The sequence below is a fragment of the Mesoplodon mirus genome, assembly GCF_964341445.2.
Source record: "Mesoplodon mirus genome assembly, contig: SUPER_14_unloc_1, whole genome shotgun sequence".
NCBI lineage: Eukaryota > Metazoa > Chordata > Mammalia > Artiodactyla > Ziphiidae > Mesoplodon > Mesoplodon mirus.
This window is the reverse complement of record NW_028295795.1, coordinates 3,995,797-4,015,703: the sequence shown is the minus strand read 5'-3', so window position 1 is coordinate 4,015,703 and position 19,907 is coordinate 3,995,797. Positions and strand designations below refer to the sequence as shown.

Below are 19,907 nucleotides of genomic sequence, written 5' to 3'. Positions count from 1 at the left end.
GTAAAAGCATTAACAGCCACGAAGGCTTCCTGGTAAACCCCAAAGAGTTTCACCATTGGAATAAGGGGAGAAGGAAACTGGGCTTTCTTTGGCAGGGACTGAAGCCAAACGCCAAAACACCTCATTCCCTGAAATTGTGTAAAGGTGAACGTGTTTTGTTAGCATCTTACAACCCGTGCAGAAGCAAGGGAAAATCCTTTCTAGAGACAGACATCAACATCCTAGGTCTCAAGTTATTTCTGTAATTATAAAATCTGTGACATTGCTATTTGACCAAGTGAACTTTAAGGGGAAGGAAAAAGCATTACTTGACATACGGAGGGACACTTCACAGTCTTATATAAAAGTTTCAAATTCTCAGAAACTAATAACTTCAGCTGATACTTTATAAAGCAAACATTGACAGAACCATGAAGAGAAACATTCAAATTCATAATTGGATCTGGAGATTGGAACACATACATAGAGGGAAATGTTGAGCCTTAAAAGCATATATTAAAGTAGCAAGGGGGGCTTCCCTGGTGGCGCAGTGGTTGAGAGTCCGCCTGCCGATGCAGGGGACACGGGTTCGTGCCCTGGTCCGGGAAGATCCCACATACCACGGAGTGGCTGGGCCCGTGAGCCATGGCCGCTGAGCCTGGGCGTCCGGAGCCTGTGCTCCGCAACGGGAGAGGCCACAACAGTGAGAGGCCCGCGTACAGCAAGGAAAACAAAAACAAAACAAAACAAAACAAATAAAGTAGAAAGGAAGTTGAAAATTGATTCAGAAAACATCCATTTCAGGAAATTAATAAATGAATAATAAAACTGAAGAAGGCAGATGGAAAAATATAAGATCAGATGAATGAAATACAAAAATAAAGTAGATCCCACACACACCCACAAAACAGAAATTAAAGAAACAAACAAAACAAACAAAAAAAGATCATCCATAGTATAAACAAAGATTTTTTCAAAAATGTGTTCCAAATTCTTTCAGGAAAATATCCTCCAAGAACTATTCCTGACTTAAGCCAACATAGCACACAGGATTTCTTTCCACTACAAGGAAAGTGAAATCTTGGATATAGCATGATGAAATACGGTAACATGATTAAGTTTTATTTATTCACCTCCTGTTCCCTATGGCACCCTCCACTCCCTTCTCTACCCCGTAAGCTACCATTCTAATTTGTTTGATGTGTTTTCTTTTGGGTGTGTTCTTGTGCAAAATGTGCACTTGTGTATATTTTCAATTCATATAAATAATATTGTGTCATAAAATTCATTCTGGTGTTTATTTCCTTCATTCAGGAGTATATTTTTAAGATTCACCCATCCAGGCTTCCCTGGTGGCACAGTGGTTGAGAGTCTGCCTGCCGATGCAGGGGACGCGGGTTCATGCCCCAGTCTGGGAAAATCCCACATGCCGTGGAGCGGCTGGGCCCGTGAGCCATGGCTGCTGAGCCTGCACGTCCGGAGCCTGTGCTCCGCAGCGGGAGAGGCCACAACAGCGAGAGGCCCACGTACCGCAGAAAAACAAACAAAAAAAAACGTTCACCCCTCTATCTAATTTGTTTCATAGAGTTCCATTTTCTGCACCCACATTTTACCTGTACTCTTCCAACTGCCATGCCAATGATAATAAAATAAACATCTTCTTACATTTGTTTATAGACGTATCTGAGAATTTCTTTGGAACACATACCCGAGTGAAATTATTTCATAGCAAATATGTATACTTTAATAATATAGCCAGATTGACTTCCTGAACGGCTACACCAGTCCAGATTACCAAAGAGTTGCACGTCAGGTTTTTGTGCAACCACTTACCTTCATTTGGACGACTCATCACCGTTTTGCTAGTGTATTAAATGTATAGTAGTATCTTGTTTTAGTTAAATTTCTCTGATTTCTAATAAGTTTGATCTTTTTTTCAAATGCTTGGTAGCTTCATCTATAAGTGTCTACTTAAAACTTTTGCCCCATTTTCTAATGTGGATGCTATCTTTTTCTTCCTCATTTCTATTACATATTCTGATTATTAATACCTTTTCAGTTTTACCAATTACAAGTATCCTTTCCTAATTGGGCACGTGTTTCTAAAATTTTTCTATTGTGTTCTTCATGGAATAGAAATCTTTAATTATAAGATAATAAACCAATAATTTCTTAACATCTGTGCTTCTGAAACTCCTCAGGTGAAAAAATATATTTCTACCTTTTAAAAATTAACTTTCTAGACTTATCTTTCACATGTAGGTCCTTTAAATATTTTGGAGTCTATTTATGTACATTTTATTACATGGGATCCACTTTTATTTTTCTCCAAGAGAAATTCTTAAAAATAGTGATATTCATGGCTTGAAGATTCAATATTACAAAGATATCCGTAATCCTCAAAATGATCTATAGGCTCAATCAAACCCCAATAAAAACATCAGCATTTTTTCCCTTGGAAATTGATGAGATGTTTACAAATATTATGTGGGAAAGCAAAGAGCTACAAGAAGAGCTGGGGGCTTCCCTGGTGGCGCAGTGGTTGAGAATCTGCCTGCTAATGCAGGGGACACGGGTTTGAGCCCTGGTCTGGGAAGATCCCACATGCCACGGAGCAACTAGGCCCGTGAGCCACGTACTGAGCCTGCGCGTCTGGAGCCTGTGCTCCCCAACAAGAGGCCGTGATAGTGAGGCCCACGCACCACGATGAGGAGTGGCCCCCGCTTGCCACAACTAAAGAAAGCCCTCGCACAGAAACGAAGACCCAACACAGCAAAAATAAGTAAATAAACTCCTACCCCCAACATCTAAAAAAACATAAAAATAAAAAATAAAAGAAGAGCTGGGACAATCTGAAAGAAGAATGAAAAGAAAGATATTAGTCACATTAAACCTTACTATAAATCTACAATATAAGATAGTCTGGTGTTTGCTCAAGGATAGACAAGATAATAGACATCAAAATCCATGTTGAAACAGACATTATAACAACGTGTAAAAAGAAAACACTGCAGGGAGCTCCCTGGTGGTCTAGTGGTAAGGATTTGGCGCTTTCACTGTGGTGACCCTGGTTCAATCCCTGGTCAGGGAACTGAGATCCTGCAAGCCACGCAGCACGGCCAAAAGAAAAAAGAAAGAAAAGAAAACACTGCAGCAGAGAGGGGGAAGAACTCTTGTTAATACAGTTGATCCTTGAACTAGGGTTCAAGGGGGTTAGGGGTGCCAACCCTCTGCTAAGTTGAAAATCCAAGTATAACTTATAGCCAGTCCTCTGTACGTACATGGTTTCTCCATAATCGGCAATTCTGCATCTGAGGATTGAACCAACCTTGGATCGTGTAGTAGTGCAGTATTTACTATTCAAAAAAATCCTCGTATAAGTGCACTTGTGTAGTTTAAACCCATGTTGTCCAAGGGTCAACTATTGGTTCTCAGTCAGCTGGATATCCATATGGGAAAAATATTAATCATTACTGCATAGGATATAAAAATATAAATTCCAGAAGATCTGCAGACTTAAATTTGAAAAGTAAACAATGATGCCTTAGGAAAGAAACGTAAGATAACAGCCTTTTTGCCTTGGAGTAGGAAGAATTTCTTAAGACCAAAAAAATCACCAACTGTGAAAGAAAAAATTGAAAAATTGGACTATTTCAAAGTTAAGAAACACCGTAAACCCAAACGCAGCACTCTTGGGCCAAAAGTGAGAGAGATTTTAAAAACATCTATGGAATAAAAGACTCAGATGCATCCCTCATGCCCATGCATTCTTCAAGGGTCAACTGTATCTACCAAAGTTGAACATATACCCTATAACCCTTTGGTTCCACCCATAGAAATATCCCTCAAACAAGTGCACAAGGCACATTCTAGATTGCTCACATCACCACTAACTGTGATAGCCAAGAATGGGGAAGTACCCAATACCCACCAATAATGGGATTAATAAATAGATTTTGATATGTTTACACACTGCAATAATATCCACCAATGAAAATGAATCAACGGTATCCACTCCCATCAATATGGATAAATGTCATGGATATACTGTGGAGCAAATGAAGCCAACACAAAATAGCACCTATTACATGACTCCATTTATATCAAGTACAAAATAGGCTAAGTGAATCTACACCATTACAAATTAGTGGCTACCATATGGAAAGGAAGGTTACTAGAAAGAGCCAAAAAGGGATGCTTCTAGGGTTTGGGGTTTGTCCTGGTCCTCCAAGAACTAGACGGCAAAGTGCTGAGAAAGACTTTAATGAACAAATATTTCATTAGGGGAAACATCGGAGAGAAAATGGCAGGGAGCTCTGGAAGGCTGGCAGAACTATCAGCGCATAGTGCAAGTCTGACCCTGAGTGAAGATTTGGAAGAAAGATTTGGTAAATCATCCGAGACTGCCTTGTCATCTACGTAAAATCCTTCAAGGCTGTCAGAGTCCTTGAAAAAAGGTCACTGGACAGAGGAATCCTGGTCTCCAAGAAATGGCCTGCCTTAGGATCCCTGCTGTGCTGACTAGGAGCAATCAGGGGCAAGGCCGGCCTCCAGGCAAACGTGGTGATGGATTTAAGAGCAGCAGCTGGGACCTTTGGCCAGTTATGCTCCCTGTGGTCATAACTGTGAAACAGGAGACTCTCAACGTGGATGCTTCCTTGTGATAAGATCTGGCTGTTTATTTCTCTCAGAAATAATCCTGAAGCAACGTTGCGTCCTTCTCAGTATATCATACCCCAGAGATCTAAAACGTTCGTTTGTTCTGTTATTGATAATGTTCACCTCTTGGCTAAGGTAGTGTTCACCAAATTTATACCTACTGTATTTCTTGTTGTGATCAATACTTTGTGGAGAGATATTTGGGGTTTTGTAGCATCCTGCTCCTTGTAAACTTTCAACCAGTAGTTTTATAATTCATTGATTACTCTTGCCAGAACCTATCATTACTATGATGGTTGTAAATAATGATTTTTACATTACGTCATTCCTTCTATATGTTTATGGTTTGGCATTCTATTATGAGAGCCCTTCCTTCCCTCCCTTCCTCTTTTTTTATTCATATTCTGTATGATAATTATTTATTTTAGGGTCAAATTGCTCAGATTTACCCAGTGTGAGTCTCTTCAAGCTGGATCTTTTTACACGTCCCACCACTCTTTCCTACTTTCTGGCACAGTAAATTTTCTCCAGGATCATTCTACACTTTCCTTGCTCCAGCCCTGAAATAGAAACGTGGATATACATGCTTATATACATCACATAAACGTGTGTGTTTGTATATCCTCGCACTTCCATATCTACTTCTGTAAATACCTAGCACGTGCACTCACTCCCTCTCTCTCTCTACAGATGGGTGGACGGATGGATGGATGGGTAGACAGATCTGTATAAATAACTTATGGTCAGACTTCCATATCCGTGGTTCCTCTGTATCTGCAATTCTGCAACCATGGGTTCAACCAACCACAGATCATGTAGTACTGTAGTAATTACTATTAAAAAAAAAAAACCCTGCATATAAGTGGACCTGCCCAGTTCAAACCCATATTGTTCAAGGGTCAACTGTAACTTGCTAAATAAAGCCCTTTAACCAACTATATTAAAAATACCACCATTGGTCTGCGTATGGAATGCCATCCAAACCTGCTTTGTCCTTACTGGTGCCACATCCAGAGGGTCCTCTGCTATTATGCTCAGTTCTCTCCTCATGTGCATCTTTTCAACAAGAGAAACTTTTTTTTTTAAACCTCCACAATGTAGGTATATCCACTTTTGTTTCTAGCTCCAGGATTTTCCCTCTCCCTATAATGGATCTGTAGTTAAAGCACAGCATAAATAATAAAGCTTCAACTGTTGAAACTCATGAATTTTTCTGTGTATGCAAAATAATCTGAGAACTGTTTTGTTTTTGAAATTGGCTTCCAGAGTTCATACCATAATTTTGATCTTATATGCCTTATGACAATATAGAACAATCATATGAGGTCTTAACTGCAAGGGATAATTATTTAATACTTTTTCAAATTCTATTAAAATAATTTCCTGCTTTGGCAATACCCACTATTCAATGAAAAAAATATAACATGAAGTTATAAAATGGAAAAATATCACAAAGTGCTCCTTGCCTAGGAAAACCACTCTGGAAGAGTATCCCTTTACACATGATCTTATGCATGTACACATACATGTGTGCACATGCACACATACACAAACACTAACAAAGATTTATGGTTGATTATACTATGAAGGCTACAATCTGTGACCTCTCAAAGCCCATATTGTGTATCTCCTGCGATTATGATATGTCATAAATTTTTAAAATAAACTTTTTATTTAATTTATTTATTTTGGGCTGCATTGGGTCTTCGTTGCTGTGTGCGGGCTTTCTCTAGTTGCAGTGAGTGTGGGCTACTCTTCGTTGCGGCGCGCGGGCTTCTCATTGCAGTGGCTTCTCTTGTTGCGGAGCACAGGCTCTAAGCACGTAGGCTTCAGTTGTTGTGGCACACAGCCTCAGTAGTTGTGGCACACGGGCTTAGTTGCTCCACAGCATGTGGGATCTTCCTGGACCAGGGCTCGAACCCGTGTCCCCTGCATTGGCAGGCGAATTCTTAGCCACTGTACCACCAGGGAAGTCCCTGTCATCATTTCACCGGCTTCAGATTAATATAGGAATCTATCAAAACTCAAATTCTTACAGCTGTACACTAATTTCCATTAAAAAATTTAGTGACATCATTGATGTGGTGTTCATCTTTTTGGTATTTTAATCTCACAATCAATAACTTCCAATTATATGATTTCTAAATCAAAGAGATCTAATATATTCTGATATATATACTCCTTTCCTGGAACCATGCTTTACTGCAACCAATAGGGAAAAGCACATAAATGTCACTCTTGTCTCAATAATACACTGGATAATTTTATCAGATTCCTACAAGTTTTCTGGGTATTTGCCTCATGGATGTGGGGGAAGAATATGGCATAGCCCCTACCTGAGAACTTTAGAAGAAATGCTACAATAATTAGAAGGCAAACATTCCAAAGTCTGGATGAAAATGCAGAGAATTAGAAATCAGTAAGTTCAAGGTCAACTAAAAATTTTTTTTTCTAGGGACAAACAATTTTTGTGACACTTTCAAAGTGTTACAGTAAACCCTGCCTTAATATTGACAGACAAAAAATCAATTGTATACTATGCAGTTACTGTTGTTGCAAAGTTAATCATGTTTTTTCACTCTGTACCATCAGAAAAAAAAAATCACAAGGTAGTTCAATTTCTACTGAACACAGTCCTTGGAAAACTAGACGGGGTCTCAAATAACCACCCAACTTGAGAACAGAGGCTGCGGGAGGCAAGGAGCCAGTTGCGATAGGCTAATAGCATATTAATATTGAAGATTGGGGGGCTTCCCTTCCCTGGTGGCGTAGTGGTTAAGAATCTGCCTGCCAATGCAGGGGACACGGGTTTGAGCCCTGGTCCAGGAAGATCCCACATGCTGCACAGCAGCTCAGCCGCGTGCCACAACTACTGAAGCCTGCACACCTAGAGCCCGTGCTCCACAAAGAGAAGCCACTGCAATGAGAAGCCCACACACTGCAATGAAAAGTAGCCCCCACTCACTGCAACTAGAGAAAGCCTGCGTGCAGCAATAAAGACCCAAGGCAGCCAAAAATAAATTAAAAAAATATATATTGCAGATTGGTTTTCTGCAGTGGTTTTCAGTATTTCAACAAAAGTTCATGTCCTGAATTAATTTTATTTTGCAGGTTTCCCCATCTGGATACAACTTTCATATATTATACATTTCCCCCTTTTGGTTTATTTAAAACACAAGTACTGAGCACACCTAAAAGCACTAGTCAATGATAAGGTTGTGTACATTCAGCAGCCAAGTCCCTGCCCTCATGGAGCGCACATTCTCATGGACATCAATTTTGACTAGCTCATCCTTACACTTTTGTTAAAGCCCAGACCAAACTCTTTTCCTTTCTAAGTGCTATCTCCTAAGTGACATCTGATAAATGTCAAAGTTCTGAATGCAGCCCTTACTGCACCACTCAGAAGGGATCTCTGCTGTGTGCTCTGCTGAACACTAGGATCTGTTTAGCTACTGCTTCAACACCAACTAAGTTAAAATACTTTCTCTCCTATGAGACCTGACGCTTGCAAGAATTCACGTTGCACGTGAGTTTTTTGAAAACAACATTTTGTAGAACTTCTATCCTCTGACAGTTCCTTGATGTTCTTACCACTCTCGCTGCTTTCATAAAATGTGTCCCCAGTATGCATTTTGTGATGACTTATAAGATTGGAGCGCCAACTGAAGCTCTTACCACAGGTCTCACACTTGTAAGCCTTCTCCCCTGTGTGCACTCTTTGATGAGACTGTAGCTGTGAAGGCCGACTGAAGACCTTACTGCATCTGTCACATCTGTACGGCTTCTCTCCAGTGTGGACGCTTTGATGAAGCTGAAGACTTGAGGCCTGAATGAAGTGCTTCCCACACTCCCCACACTTATATGGTTTCTCTCCTGTGTGGACCCTCTGATGCATGTCGAGGTTCAGGCTCCACTTGAAGCCCTTCCCACACTCCTCACATTTGTATGGCTTTTCTCCAGTGTGGACTTTTTGATGGGCTTGAAGGTGTGAACTCCGACCAAAGCTCTTCCCACACTCTTCACATTTGAATGGTTTTTCTCTGCTGTGGACTCTCTCATGGGCCAGAAGATTTGAGGCCTGCCTGAAGACTTTCCCACACTCCTCACAATTATACGGTTTCTCTCCGGTGTGGATTCTGCAATGAATTTTAAGATCTGCTCTACGACTGAATCCCTTCCCACACTCTTCACATTTGTATGGTTTCTCACCGGTATGGATCAGCTGGTGGATCTGAAGTCGTGAACTCTGATTGAAGCCCTGCCCACACTCCTCACACTTGTAAGGTTTCTCTACACTGTGGGCCTTCTGATGGATTTGAAGATATGAACTCTGACGGAAGCCCTTCCCACATACCTCACATTTATAGGGCTTCTCCCCTGTGTGGACAACCAGATGAACTTGATAATGGGAGTTCCTCCTGAAGCTCTTCCCACACTCCTTACAGTTGTATGGTTTCTCTCCTGTATGGACTCTTTGATGTGCCTGAAGGTTTGAACTCAGAGTAAAGCCTTTACCACACACATTACGTATGTATGATTTCTCTCCAGTGTGGACTCCCTGATGGGCCTGAAGACTTGAAGGCCGACTAAAGCCTTTCCCACATTCCTCACATTTGTAGGGTTTTTCTCCTGTGTGGACCCTCTGATGAATGTATAGATTTGAGCTACAAATGAAGCCCTTCCCACACTCCTCACATTTGTACGGTTTCTCTCCCGTATGGACTCTCTGATGGGACTGAAGGTGTGAATTCCGACTGAAGCTCTTATCACATGTGTCACATTTGAATGCTTTCTCCCCAGTGTGGACTCTCTGATGGTCCTGAAGGTGAGAGGCCTGACTGAAGGCCCTCCCACACTCCTCACAATTATAAGGTTTCTCTCCCGTGTGGACTTTACAATGAATAGTTAAGTGCTGACCTACGACTGAAGCCTTTCCCACATTCCCCACATTTGAATGGTTTCTCTACAGTGTGGACTTTCTGAGGAGTCTGCAGCTGGGAGCTCTGACTGAACTCCTTGCCACACTCATCACACTCACTGTGTTCTCCTCCCACGTGAACTCTCTGATGAATATGAAGAACCGAGCTGTAACGGAAGCCTTTTCCACACTCACTGCACGTATGAGACTTCTCTTTTGAGTGTAATTGCTGGTGAAGATCAAAGGTGGAGAGATCGGTGAAGGTTTCTTTACATTCATTACACTGGTAAGGTTTTTGTCCCGTGTGAATCATAGTATTCTGATCCAGTGTTGAAACCCTCGTGCTATCTTTTCTATAATCACTGTAGCCGTAAGGTTTTTGACCCTTGTGTACTCCATGAGCATCAAGGTGATGTGAAATCCAACTGATGGTGTCAACATCCTCTTTACACTGACACAGTTTATTTTTCATGGAAATTTGCTGGTGTCTATTCTGATAATTCTGGAACTCAGCCAATGAAGTTTTCCTCCAAGAATCCTGGGCTCTCAAAGTTGCAAACCTTGGATTTCCAGGACTACTGGGATCACCTGCTTTATCATTTAATATACGGTTCTCATCTTCAGAAATTTGAATAGAGTCCTGCCCCAATCTGGCAGGGGGAATCACCTTGTTTGTGGAACTGACAACTATTTATCATGGAGTCTTGGCATCTGGTTAAGTCATTTGCAATTTGTTGCCAGATTTGCCAGCAGGAAAGCTCTTCACGTGATCCTCTGTCTTGAACGGCCCTCAACTCACTTTGATTGTTTTCTTCTAGAGGGACAGAGAATTCAGAGATGTGGACACGTGAAAGCTTTGTTCAAAGATTCAAGATTTTACACTTAAGACACAGTATGGGACTTTAATGAACCTCAGGATGGTTCAGCTTATCTTTCGCACGACAAATGAAGTTCTCTGGTTTATATACTAACAGAAACCAAGAGATGGTCTGTTAAACTCCCAAATACTTAGCATTAATGAAACCCATTTAAAACCAAATGACTACTCTGACATACTATTTCAATCATCCTTCAAAAATTACATGTCATTCCTACCATAACACAGTATCAATAAAGACAAGCATTTTGCTGTGCTCACAGCTTTAACAGTGCCTAGCAGTTAGTCAGGGCTCAAGAAATGCATGCACAGGTGAACTCAGTTTGATTTCTAGGATTCTCTACAATTCTGAATCCCAGGTTAAGTTTGAACCAAGTCAGAGAAGCGAAACAGCTTTTACAAGTCAGGTATCAGATACAGGAAAAGGACTGGAAAGTACAGTTTGGCTTAAGTTGAAAGGCTGCACCCGAGGCGGCAGCACACCAAGGGGGTTATTGCTGAGGAGGATATGAAAGGGGCTAAAAACCGGGACTGCCCCGGTGGCACAGTGGTTAATAATCTGCCTGCCAGTGCAGGGGACACAGGTTCGAGCCCTGGTCCGGGAAGATCCCACATGCCGCAGAGCAACTAAGCCCGTGAGCCACAACTACTGAGCCCACGTGCCACAACTACTGAAGCCCGCGTTCCTAGAGACCGTGCTCTGAAACAAGAGAAGCCACTGCACTGAGAAGCCTGCGCACCACAACGAAGAGCTGCTCCCACTCACCACAACGAGAGAAAAGCCCATATGCAGCAACCAAGACCCAATGCAACCAACAATTAATTAATTTTAAAAAAGGGTCGGCCTCCCTGGTGGCGCAGTGGTTGAGAGTCCGCCTGCCGATGCAGGGGATGCGGGTTCGTGCCCCGGTCTGGGAGGATCCCATATGCCGCGGAGCGGCTGGGCCCGTGAGCCATGGCCGCTGAGCCTGCGCGTCCGGAGCCTGTGCTCCGCAACGGGAGAGGCCACAACAGTGAGAGGCCCGCGTACGGGGAAAAAAAAAAAAAAGGGTCTAAGAATCAGTGGGGTTAAAAAAAAGCATGAAGACCTATGCACTGGATCCTTCTCAGGCATTTGTGCTGCCTAATATGTTCCTCCACTCCCCCTGCCAAGCAGGAGTCAAAATGTAGAGGCTAGGGAAGAATGCTGTCTCTTTAAAAACAGCATGGAAAATTTTTGGACACAGATACATTGGTCTTTAACAAGAATGAGTTCCAAAGTGAAGAATGGTCTTTATGAGTGAGCTGGGAATAAATTCCATAGCCTGTGATAAGTATTGAGAAGAAACAGACTAGAAGCTATTAAAGAATGATCAAAGCACTCAAGGTGACATTATCTAAAATGCCTTCTACAAGATACATACAAATGCACACACACACACACACAAAATGTTTGTACAGCTAACAAAGATCGATTTCTTATTAGTGAGGTGGGCTTTGGAGGAGGCAAATGGGACGCAGCGGGGCAAATCTTTTAAGGGAAAGGCTAACTCACCAGCTGGCTGTTTTCTGAGACCTGTTCTCCCCTGGTATAAGGGATAAGGAAATAGAAATTTCTTTCCTTCTATGGGAGGGTTACCTAAGAAGTAGACATAAGAATCCTCATTCAAAACAGTATTTCCTCCCCAAATGAATTTGCTCTGCTACTGAGAGCTCAAGGAAAGTCACAGGGAAAGCATTTTACTCAGTTTGGTTATAATTACAGGTTCTGTACATATTTTTTGTGCAAGTTGATGAGGGCCAACTTGTACAGAAAGGCAAACACACACATACACACATCATGGGCACCTGAGAAGTTAGAATTAGGCTAGGAATTCATTTGAAGACAAAAAAACATTTAGCAATATCCCTTATTCACTCGGATTTGTTCACCGCCTACTAGCTATTTTCATGGAAGGCTAATTTCTCTATCCATTAACTCATTCGTTTATTCAAGAAATATTTAAGAGTTCCTGTCATGTACCAAGACTATGCTAAGCACTGAGGCTAGTGAGCAATAAACATATAACAGACCGAATTCCTCCTGCACTCCTGGATTACCCTCCAGTGGAAGAAAGAGAGGTGAGAAACAGGTGAACAAAATGTACATGAGTGAAACGCTTAGAGACAAAACAAGGCAGGGCAGAGAGAGTAAGAAAGAGAGGACTGTATTTTCCATAGGGTGGTCAGAGGACAGCCACCTCCTCATCTTTAAGGCGACTGACTGAAAGAAGTAGAGGCCTAAAAGATTACAGGTGAAAGAGTATTCCAGGCAGAGAGAAGGACCAGGAAAAGGCTCTGTGGCAGAAGCATCCTTTGCAGGTCTGGAAAAGATAGGGTAAGAGGGAGGAGAGGTGGTGTATTCAGGGAGGTGGTGGAGAACGAACAGCAGCCCACAGAAGGCTCTAGAAGCCACTTTAAGTGGTTTTTATTCTAAGTAAAAGAAGCCACAAGAGAATTCTGAAACAAGAACATAACCTGACTTAAAGTTACAAAAGATCACTTTGCCACCTAAAGAACAAACTGTGGGAGGAGAAGGGTGGCAACAGGTGACCAGTACAAAGACTATGCAATAATCCTGGAAAGAGATTTCCAACTGGGACCAGGTGATGGACAGCACAGGGCTGGTGAGAAGCAAAACAGATAGAGAGCTAACCACAGGAACTCACGGCTGCTTGGTTCTCACCTAAATTTCTATCTGGGTTGCTGAATTCATCAACCAAAGCCTCTCTTCTCTTTCTGTATGTTTTGTATCTCGTTTGAAGAATGAGAACATGCAAAGTCACAAGTTAACATGAACGGGCTAGAGCGAAAGTTTACTAGAAATTTGAGTTCCAACTGCATAGTCAAGGTATTGAAAGCTGTGTTTTTCAAACTTTGTATCACGACCCACTGAAGAAACAGCATTTATTTCACAACCTAGATACACAGGTAGAAAAGTATACATTACTAAAACGAAGCTTGAATGACCTATATCTAACCAATGTCTCTTTTCATGAAATCTGTTCCCACTGGCTCTCACACCACTCATGCCATCGCCCAGAGTTTCTGCTGCAATGTGTTGTACTCTTCCTAAGAAACTCTGATATTTTCTATACTATTTTATTTCATTAAAAAGTCACACGTAGGGCTCAATAAATTGGCTTTATGATCCACTAATGGCAGGGAGGGAAATCTGAAGAAGAATACACAAGGTACAGCAAGATACTGCCGATTTACAGTTCTTTTACAAAATAATTGAAAAGGACCTGAAACACACTGTTTGGAAAGACCAGAGACATCCTCTCGTGTCCCACAGGAATTGCAAAAGTCTGGTCCCCAAACTCAGGGAACCACCTCAAGAGGCCCAAAGCCTTGAAACACCAAGGTCACAAAGACACTCGCAGAGAAAGGCTGTCCTCACCCACTGAGACCAGGTTCCCGAAGTGTTCCACCATCACATCCTGGTACAGCTTCCTCTGGGCCGAGTCCAGCAGCCCCAGCTCCTCCTCTGTGAAGGCCACGGCCACGTCCTTGAAGGTCACCGCCTCCTACGGCAAACAACACCACCTCAATCTTATACCCAGTGGCCAGTGGAAGAGGGGCAGCCCCGAGGAGACGAGGAGGATGGGAAGTTGCTCCGGCTCCTGTGAGGTGTGCAGACTTCCCAGCACCCCCTCCTTCCATCCTGCCAATGCCACACACTGACTTTCCTCAGCCTCACTGGACGTGCAGCTATGAAAGAGAAAGCTTTGTGTGTTTACCTGGGGCTCTCAGACAACTCATAAGTAAACTCCCTAGAATTCTAACCACTGGATCCTGAACTAAAAAGCTTTCACTGTTTAATTATTATTGCCAAGTGCCCCAGAAACAGTTACCAATTTAGTCCTGGCAGTATTTGATGGCACCTGCTTTCTCACTGAGGTCGGAACCAGCTGAGAAGGAGTGTTATATGTGGAAACTAACCAAAAGGCCATGCCAGGTCTCTGAATGAAAACTCTCTCTTTCCCCGTTTCTGTCTTTCGCTTGAATGCAATACTCTGACTCCAGACCCTTGGTTTTCTGGGTGAGTCTGAGTTGGTTCCTCCTTTTTTCACAACCCCGATTCTTTATATTTAAAACAAAGATGAAACCAAGCACCTCTTTATACAATTGTTCTGAGCTGTCTATGCAGTGACAAGTGCTTTAAGTACCACTGGACTTTTTAAACTAAGGTCATGCATTACTCTGATTAGAAAAAAATATAAGATGGAAAAAGAAACAAATCGGTAAATAAAATACACAAAGGGTCTGACTCAAGCATGGGGAAGACTGAATCTAACTCTGGTCGTGAGAAAACTTCTAACAATACCTGATTTTTTCTGCGTGAAGCAGCAGTTTGATCCTGCTGTGCTCTGCCGTATTTGGATATTCTACCAAAAAACATCCAAGGCACCACATGTAAAACATACCTCTTAAATTCTGAATACCTAAACCTACTATGTTAAGGGCAAAAAGGGGCAATATTCTTCAGAACAGATATTTTGAGAAAAAGGTTAAATCAGGAACACTGTCACTGTAGTGCTCCTAAAACAGGAGAAGTCTTTAAACTAAATGTCTGTGCATAAAGAATAGTTTAAAGAATAGGTGCAGGGCTCCCCTGGTGGCGCAGTGGTTGAGAGTCCGCCTGCCGATGCAGGGGACACGGGTTCGTGCCCCGGTCCGGGAAGATCCCACATGCCGCGGAGCAGCTGGGCCCGTGAGCCATGGCCGCTGAGCCTGCGCGTCCGGAGCCTGTGCCCCGCAACGGGAGAGGCCACAACAGTGAGAGGCCCGCATACCAGAAAAAAAAAAAAAAATAGGTGCATAAGTTTGCAGGAACATGATAAAGCAATTAAAAGTGAATGTTAGCTAGTATTAAATGAAAAAAACAATTTAAAACTGTATCTATGTTATAAATACGAATACACATCCATGAATACATATGATGAAGAGATTACAGAAATATAAAAGCAGCTAATTTGTAAGCAGGTAAGCAGTAGACTGGAAGATGTCCTTCATTTCCCTTAATTTTTCTTTTACTTGTAAAATAAAAAAAATGATGAAATAAAACAAAAATTAAAACCGAAACCAATTAAATTTAACAGGAATTTTAAAAAAAGCACACATGGCACACTCAGGTCCTCATATGCTTAGACTCTCCTTGAAAGAGAAAACCCATATGGAACTATACCCAATATTTTGTAATAACCTATAAGGGAAAAGAATCTGAAAATATATGTATATATATGTATAACTGAATCACTTTGCTGTACACCTGAAATTAATACATTGTAAATCAACTATACTCCAATCAAAAAAAAAAAAGAAAAAGAAAAAAAGAGGAAAACCTGTGTCCAACCTGAGTACAAAAATGGCGTTTTTAACAGCAAGAAAGGCAAGCTCTACTCACCTGGAATGTGCTCATTTTCTCTCTCCTTCTGGGGCAGTGCAGAGTCCTAGCAAGACAGACAGGGAAAGAAGTCGTCAAACTGGAAACTGGTTTAAAGAAAAAGAAGTCACTAACCCACGTGGTGCTCATTGTGAATTACCAAGGCTCCCAGTCCTCGGGGTGGCTACAGCTGATTATGCTTGATGAGCAGAGCCCCACGCAGATACCAGATGCCCCCGTGAACCCCCTCAGTGGCTGTGTGAGGAATGACCTGCCCAGCCATACACAGTGGCCCCCTCACAGTGTGCCTGCAGCTTCCACAGGGGTCATTCTTATTCTGGGTATGGGGTAAACAGAGACCATGTAAGTCAGAGTAGGTTTTGGAGTCAATATGCATGGGCTCTGATCAGGCTACGCCATTCACTAGCAGTGTCACCCTGGGCAAATTATTCACATCTCTTTGCCTCAGTTCAGTCTTCTGCCAGTAGGGGAGAACACGGGCATCCACCTCGTGAGATCGTCATAAGGTAGGAAGCTCTGAGAACACCACTGTCAGGGTTTCTTATTTCTTAGCAACTGCGGTAAAGCAGATGATATTTTAGTTAGAAATTATCCTTAGAGATGTGATTTCTACCAACAGAAGACTGTCAGACATGTGGAGGTCGTACGTTGTTGCCCTGTTATGTGAGAGTCTTTATAGACTTCTGAAAATCTCTGCTTGTCTTCCTAAAGATTTTGTGACTGCAACAATAATATTTAAATTGACATGGACAACTTTTTACAAAAGGTATAAAAATACGTTAAGTTTCTTCTTAAACAGGAAGTACCCTTTTGACAATTATGCACAGAGGTAAAGAGAACTAATAAAAGCCAGGATTCTGCAACAACAATAAAAAATAGTTTGACAGCCCATACCTAATTCAAATGAAAAAAAGACAGGAATCTGAATTGTAATTATATCATTATAAATATAGGAAAGTTTAAGAAATAAATGGGAGACTTCCCTGGTGGTGCAGTGGATAAGACGCCACATTCCCAATGCAGGGGGCCCGGGTTCGATCTAGTACAAAAGATGGCAATGATTCCACTCCCCAAAGCTTGGGAGAGAGATATCTTCACAACTTCTAACGACCTCCATTTTGACTCTACACTTGCTAGCTGTCTTCTGCTCAATTCAGGATTCTGAAAGGGGCCCTGACAGTTGACAATAATTAGTGGGGGAATAAAATCATTGGACTAAGTAGGCCTTTGGTGATTCCAGCTCAGTTTTATCTGTGACATCCAGCAGGGTCAATTTCCTCGGCCTCAGTTTCCAGAAAAGACCCTCTCTTGAGCTTCTCGAATTTTCACGTGCATGTGAATTACTGCGGGATCTTGTTGGAATGCAGCCTCCTGGACCCCCTACGCAGAAATTATAAATCAGAACGTCTCGAATGGGGCTCAAGGCTGGGCATTTCTATCCAAGTGATGCCAATGCCGCTGGTTTGTGGAACACAATTTGAGTAGCACTGCAGTGTAACATCAGTCCCACAAAAAAACAGCCTCCACTACACAGAAACATACACAAAGAGTAACCAGACAAAAAGGCACTAAAACATTAACAACTGTTATCTTTACATCCTAAAGTTACAGATAATTAAAATTTTTCTTTATGTATATATCTGCATTTTTCCGTAATGATTATGCTACTTCTATGATATACATATTATTTGAAATAAAATAAATGACCCAGTTGAGAAAACTATCTTAAACACTCATAAAATAGCCTAAACCTTGCTCTCAAGGTCCCCACAATTAAGTCCCAACCTCCTTTCATGATATGATCCTAGCCAGTACCCTATGCTCAAAGAGAATATACCAAAGGGATTAGCAAACTCAGCTGCTGGACTCAAACTGCCTGGGTCCCAACCCCAGCTCTGCCTCCTACCATCTGGGTGAGGATGGGCCAACAGGGTTGTGTTCCCTGCCTTAAAGTAGAGAAAACAGCAGTACCAATTCACAGAGCCACCGCCTGATGGAAATGTGTTCATTTGCATAAAGCTTTTAGAATGGAAATTAGTGACCAAGGCTCAGTTATCATCCTTACCCATGTCTCATGCGTTCTACAATTTATAGGAATATCTTAAGTAGAAGAATGCCAAGTCCTACTCACGTGGGGCTCTGCTGCCTCTTCCTCCGTGCAGTGCTTTTTGAGAAGCCAGGGCTGGGGAAGGAAAGGAGACTGTGAAATACCAGGGCTGTGTTTCCATCCCCACTAATTCATACCGCACCCCCTTCCGCCCCCGTACCAGCTAGAAGTCCTCTCCTTCCAAAACAGGCCAGGAGTCCAGGACAATTCAGCTTCCTGGGCTCACAGAATCCCGCTGCGAAATGGGTGCCTCCCGAATTAGCGTAGTATTAATACCAACAATGTATCAGGCAGTTGTAGACCTTTTACTTGTGCTATCTCGTTTCTCCTCACAACACTATATTAACAAGGCATTCCTTTTTCCCCCCTTTTACCGAACAGCAACGGAGGCACAGAGGAGTTAAGCAACTCACCCAGTGTGACGCCGTATGAAGCGGTAGGGCTAGCTCATAGGTGGGGGACGGGGTCAGGTTAGGGGTGAAGAAAACCGGGGAGACCCTCAAACCCCAGGAGGCACGACCTGAGCCCACCCCATCCCGGCTACGTTACCAAACGCAAAGAAGCTCCGCCCGCGGGACGTACATCACCACTCCAGGCCCTCAAACCTCCGCTTTTAGCCGCTCCTCCTCTTTCTCCCCAAATGAAAGGTCTGCAAAGGGGAAGCTTGAATGGGTCGTGAAGAGCGGACCTGAAACACCGTCACCAGGCAGAACATGGCTGCTACGTGTCCTCCTGGGGCGGAAGTGCCTGCGACTAACCCGGAACTCCTGGACCATATTTCCCAGAATTCCGCGGGTAAACCTTTACAGCGAGGTGTTACTGTAGCTGCAGTATATGGGACTACACGAGTTTACGAGCTCTGGACTACATGTCCCAGAATGCAAGGGTGGGTGCGGGGGTGTCTACCGGCACGAGCTCTGGACTACATGTTTTCACTTTCCGGAATCCCTGAGAAGGTCTCAGGCCGTCTTGCCGTTCTACTGTGTAGGCCTCAGAAGAGTGTAGATTCTGTTCATTGAAAGGCGTACAAACTCAGTCGAATTTTGGACGTCTTCAAGAGGCTAAGCGACGTAAAAGCATTAACAGCCACGAAGGCTTCCTGGTAAACCCCAAAGAGTTTCACCATTGGAATAAGGGGAGAAGGAAACTGGGCTTTCTTTGGCAGGGACTGAAGCCAAACGCCAAAACACCTCATTCCCTGAAATTGTGTAAAGGTGAACGTGTTTTGTTAGCATCTTACAACCCGTGCAGAAGCAAGGGAAAATCCTTTCTAGAGACAGACATCAACATCCTAGGTCTCAAGTTATTTCTGTAATTATAAAATCTGTGACATTGCTATTTGACCAAGTGAACTTTAAGGGGAAGGAAAAAGCATTACTTGACATACGGAGGGACACTTCACAGTCATAAAAGTTTCAAATTCTCAGAAACTAATAACTTCAGCTGATACTTTATAAAGCAAACATTGACAGAACCATGAAGAGAAACATTCAAATTCATAATTGGATCTGGAGATTGGAACACATACATAGAGGGAAATGTTGAGCCTTAAAAGCATATATTAAAGTAGCAAGGGGGGCTTCCCTGGTGGCGCAGTGGTTGAGAGTCCGCCTGCCGATGCAGGGGACATGGGTTCGTGCCCTGGTCCGGGAAGATCCCACATACCACGGAGCGGCTGGGCCCGTGAGCCATGGCCGCTGAGCCTGGGCGTCCGGAGCCTGTGCTCCGCAACGGGAGAGGCCACAACAGTGAGAGGCCCGCGTACAGCAAGGAAAACAAAAACAAAACAAAACAAAACAAATAAAGTAGAAAGGAAGTTGAAAATTGATTCAGAAAACATCCATTTCAGGAAATTAATAAATGAATAATAAAACTGAAGAAGGCAGATGGAAAAATATAAGATCAGATGAATGAAATACAAAAATAAAGTAGATCC

General features: G+C 42.6%; 2 protein-coding genes across 2 annotated transcripts in view; one reads left to right on the top strand and one right to left on the bottom strand.

Moving 5' to 3' along the window:
• The window catches only part of LOC309816131 (protein FAM170A-like), a gene marked incomplete at both ends in the record, with an annotated part of 592,257 nt that overhangs the window by 57,228 nt on the left and 515,122 nt on the right, over nucleotides 1-19,907 (top strand). The gene's annotated exons all lie outside the window — the stretch shown is intronic.
• LOC309816118 (zinc finger protein-like) lies at nucleotides 13,823-18,687 on the bottom strand (the record flags this gene model as incomplete). Its single annotated transcript, XM_082646787.1, has 4 exons — nucleotides 18,521-18,687; nucleotides 17,996-18,046; nucleotides 15,865-15,910; nucleotides 13,823-13,984 (listed from the first exon to the last, which is right to left on the bottom strand). The coding sequence occupies exons 1-4, from the start codon at nucleotides 18,553-18,555 to the stop codon at nucleotides 13,823-13,825; spliced, it is 294 nt and encodes a 97-aa protein (XP_082502913.1). The 5' UTR covers nucleotides 18,556-18,687.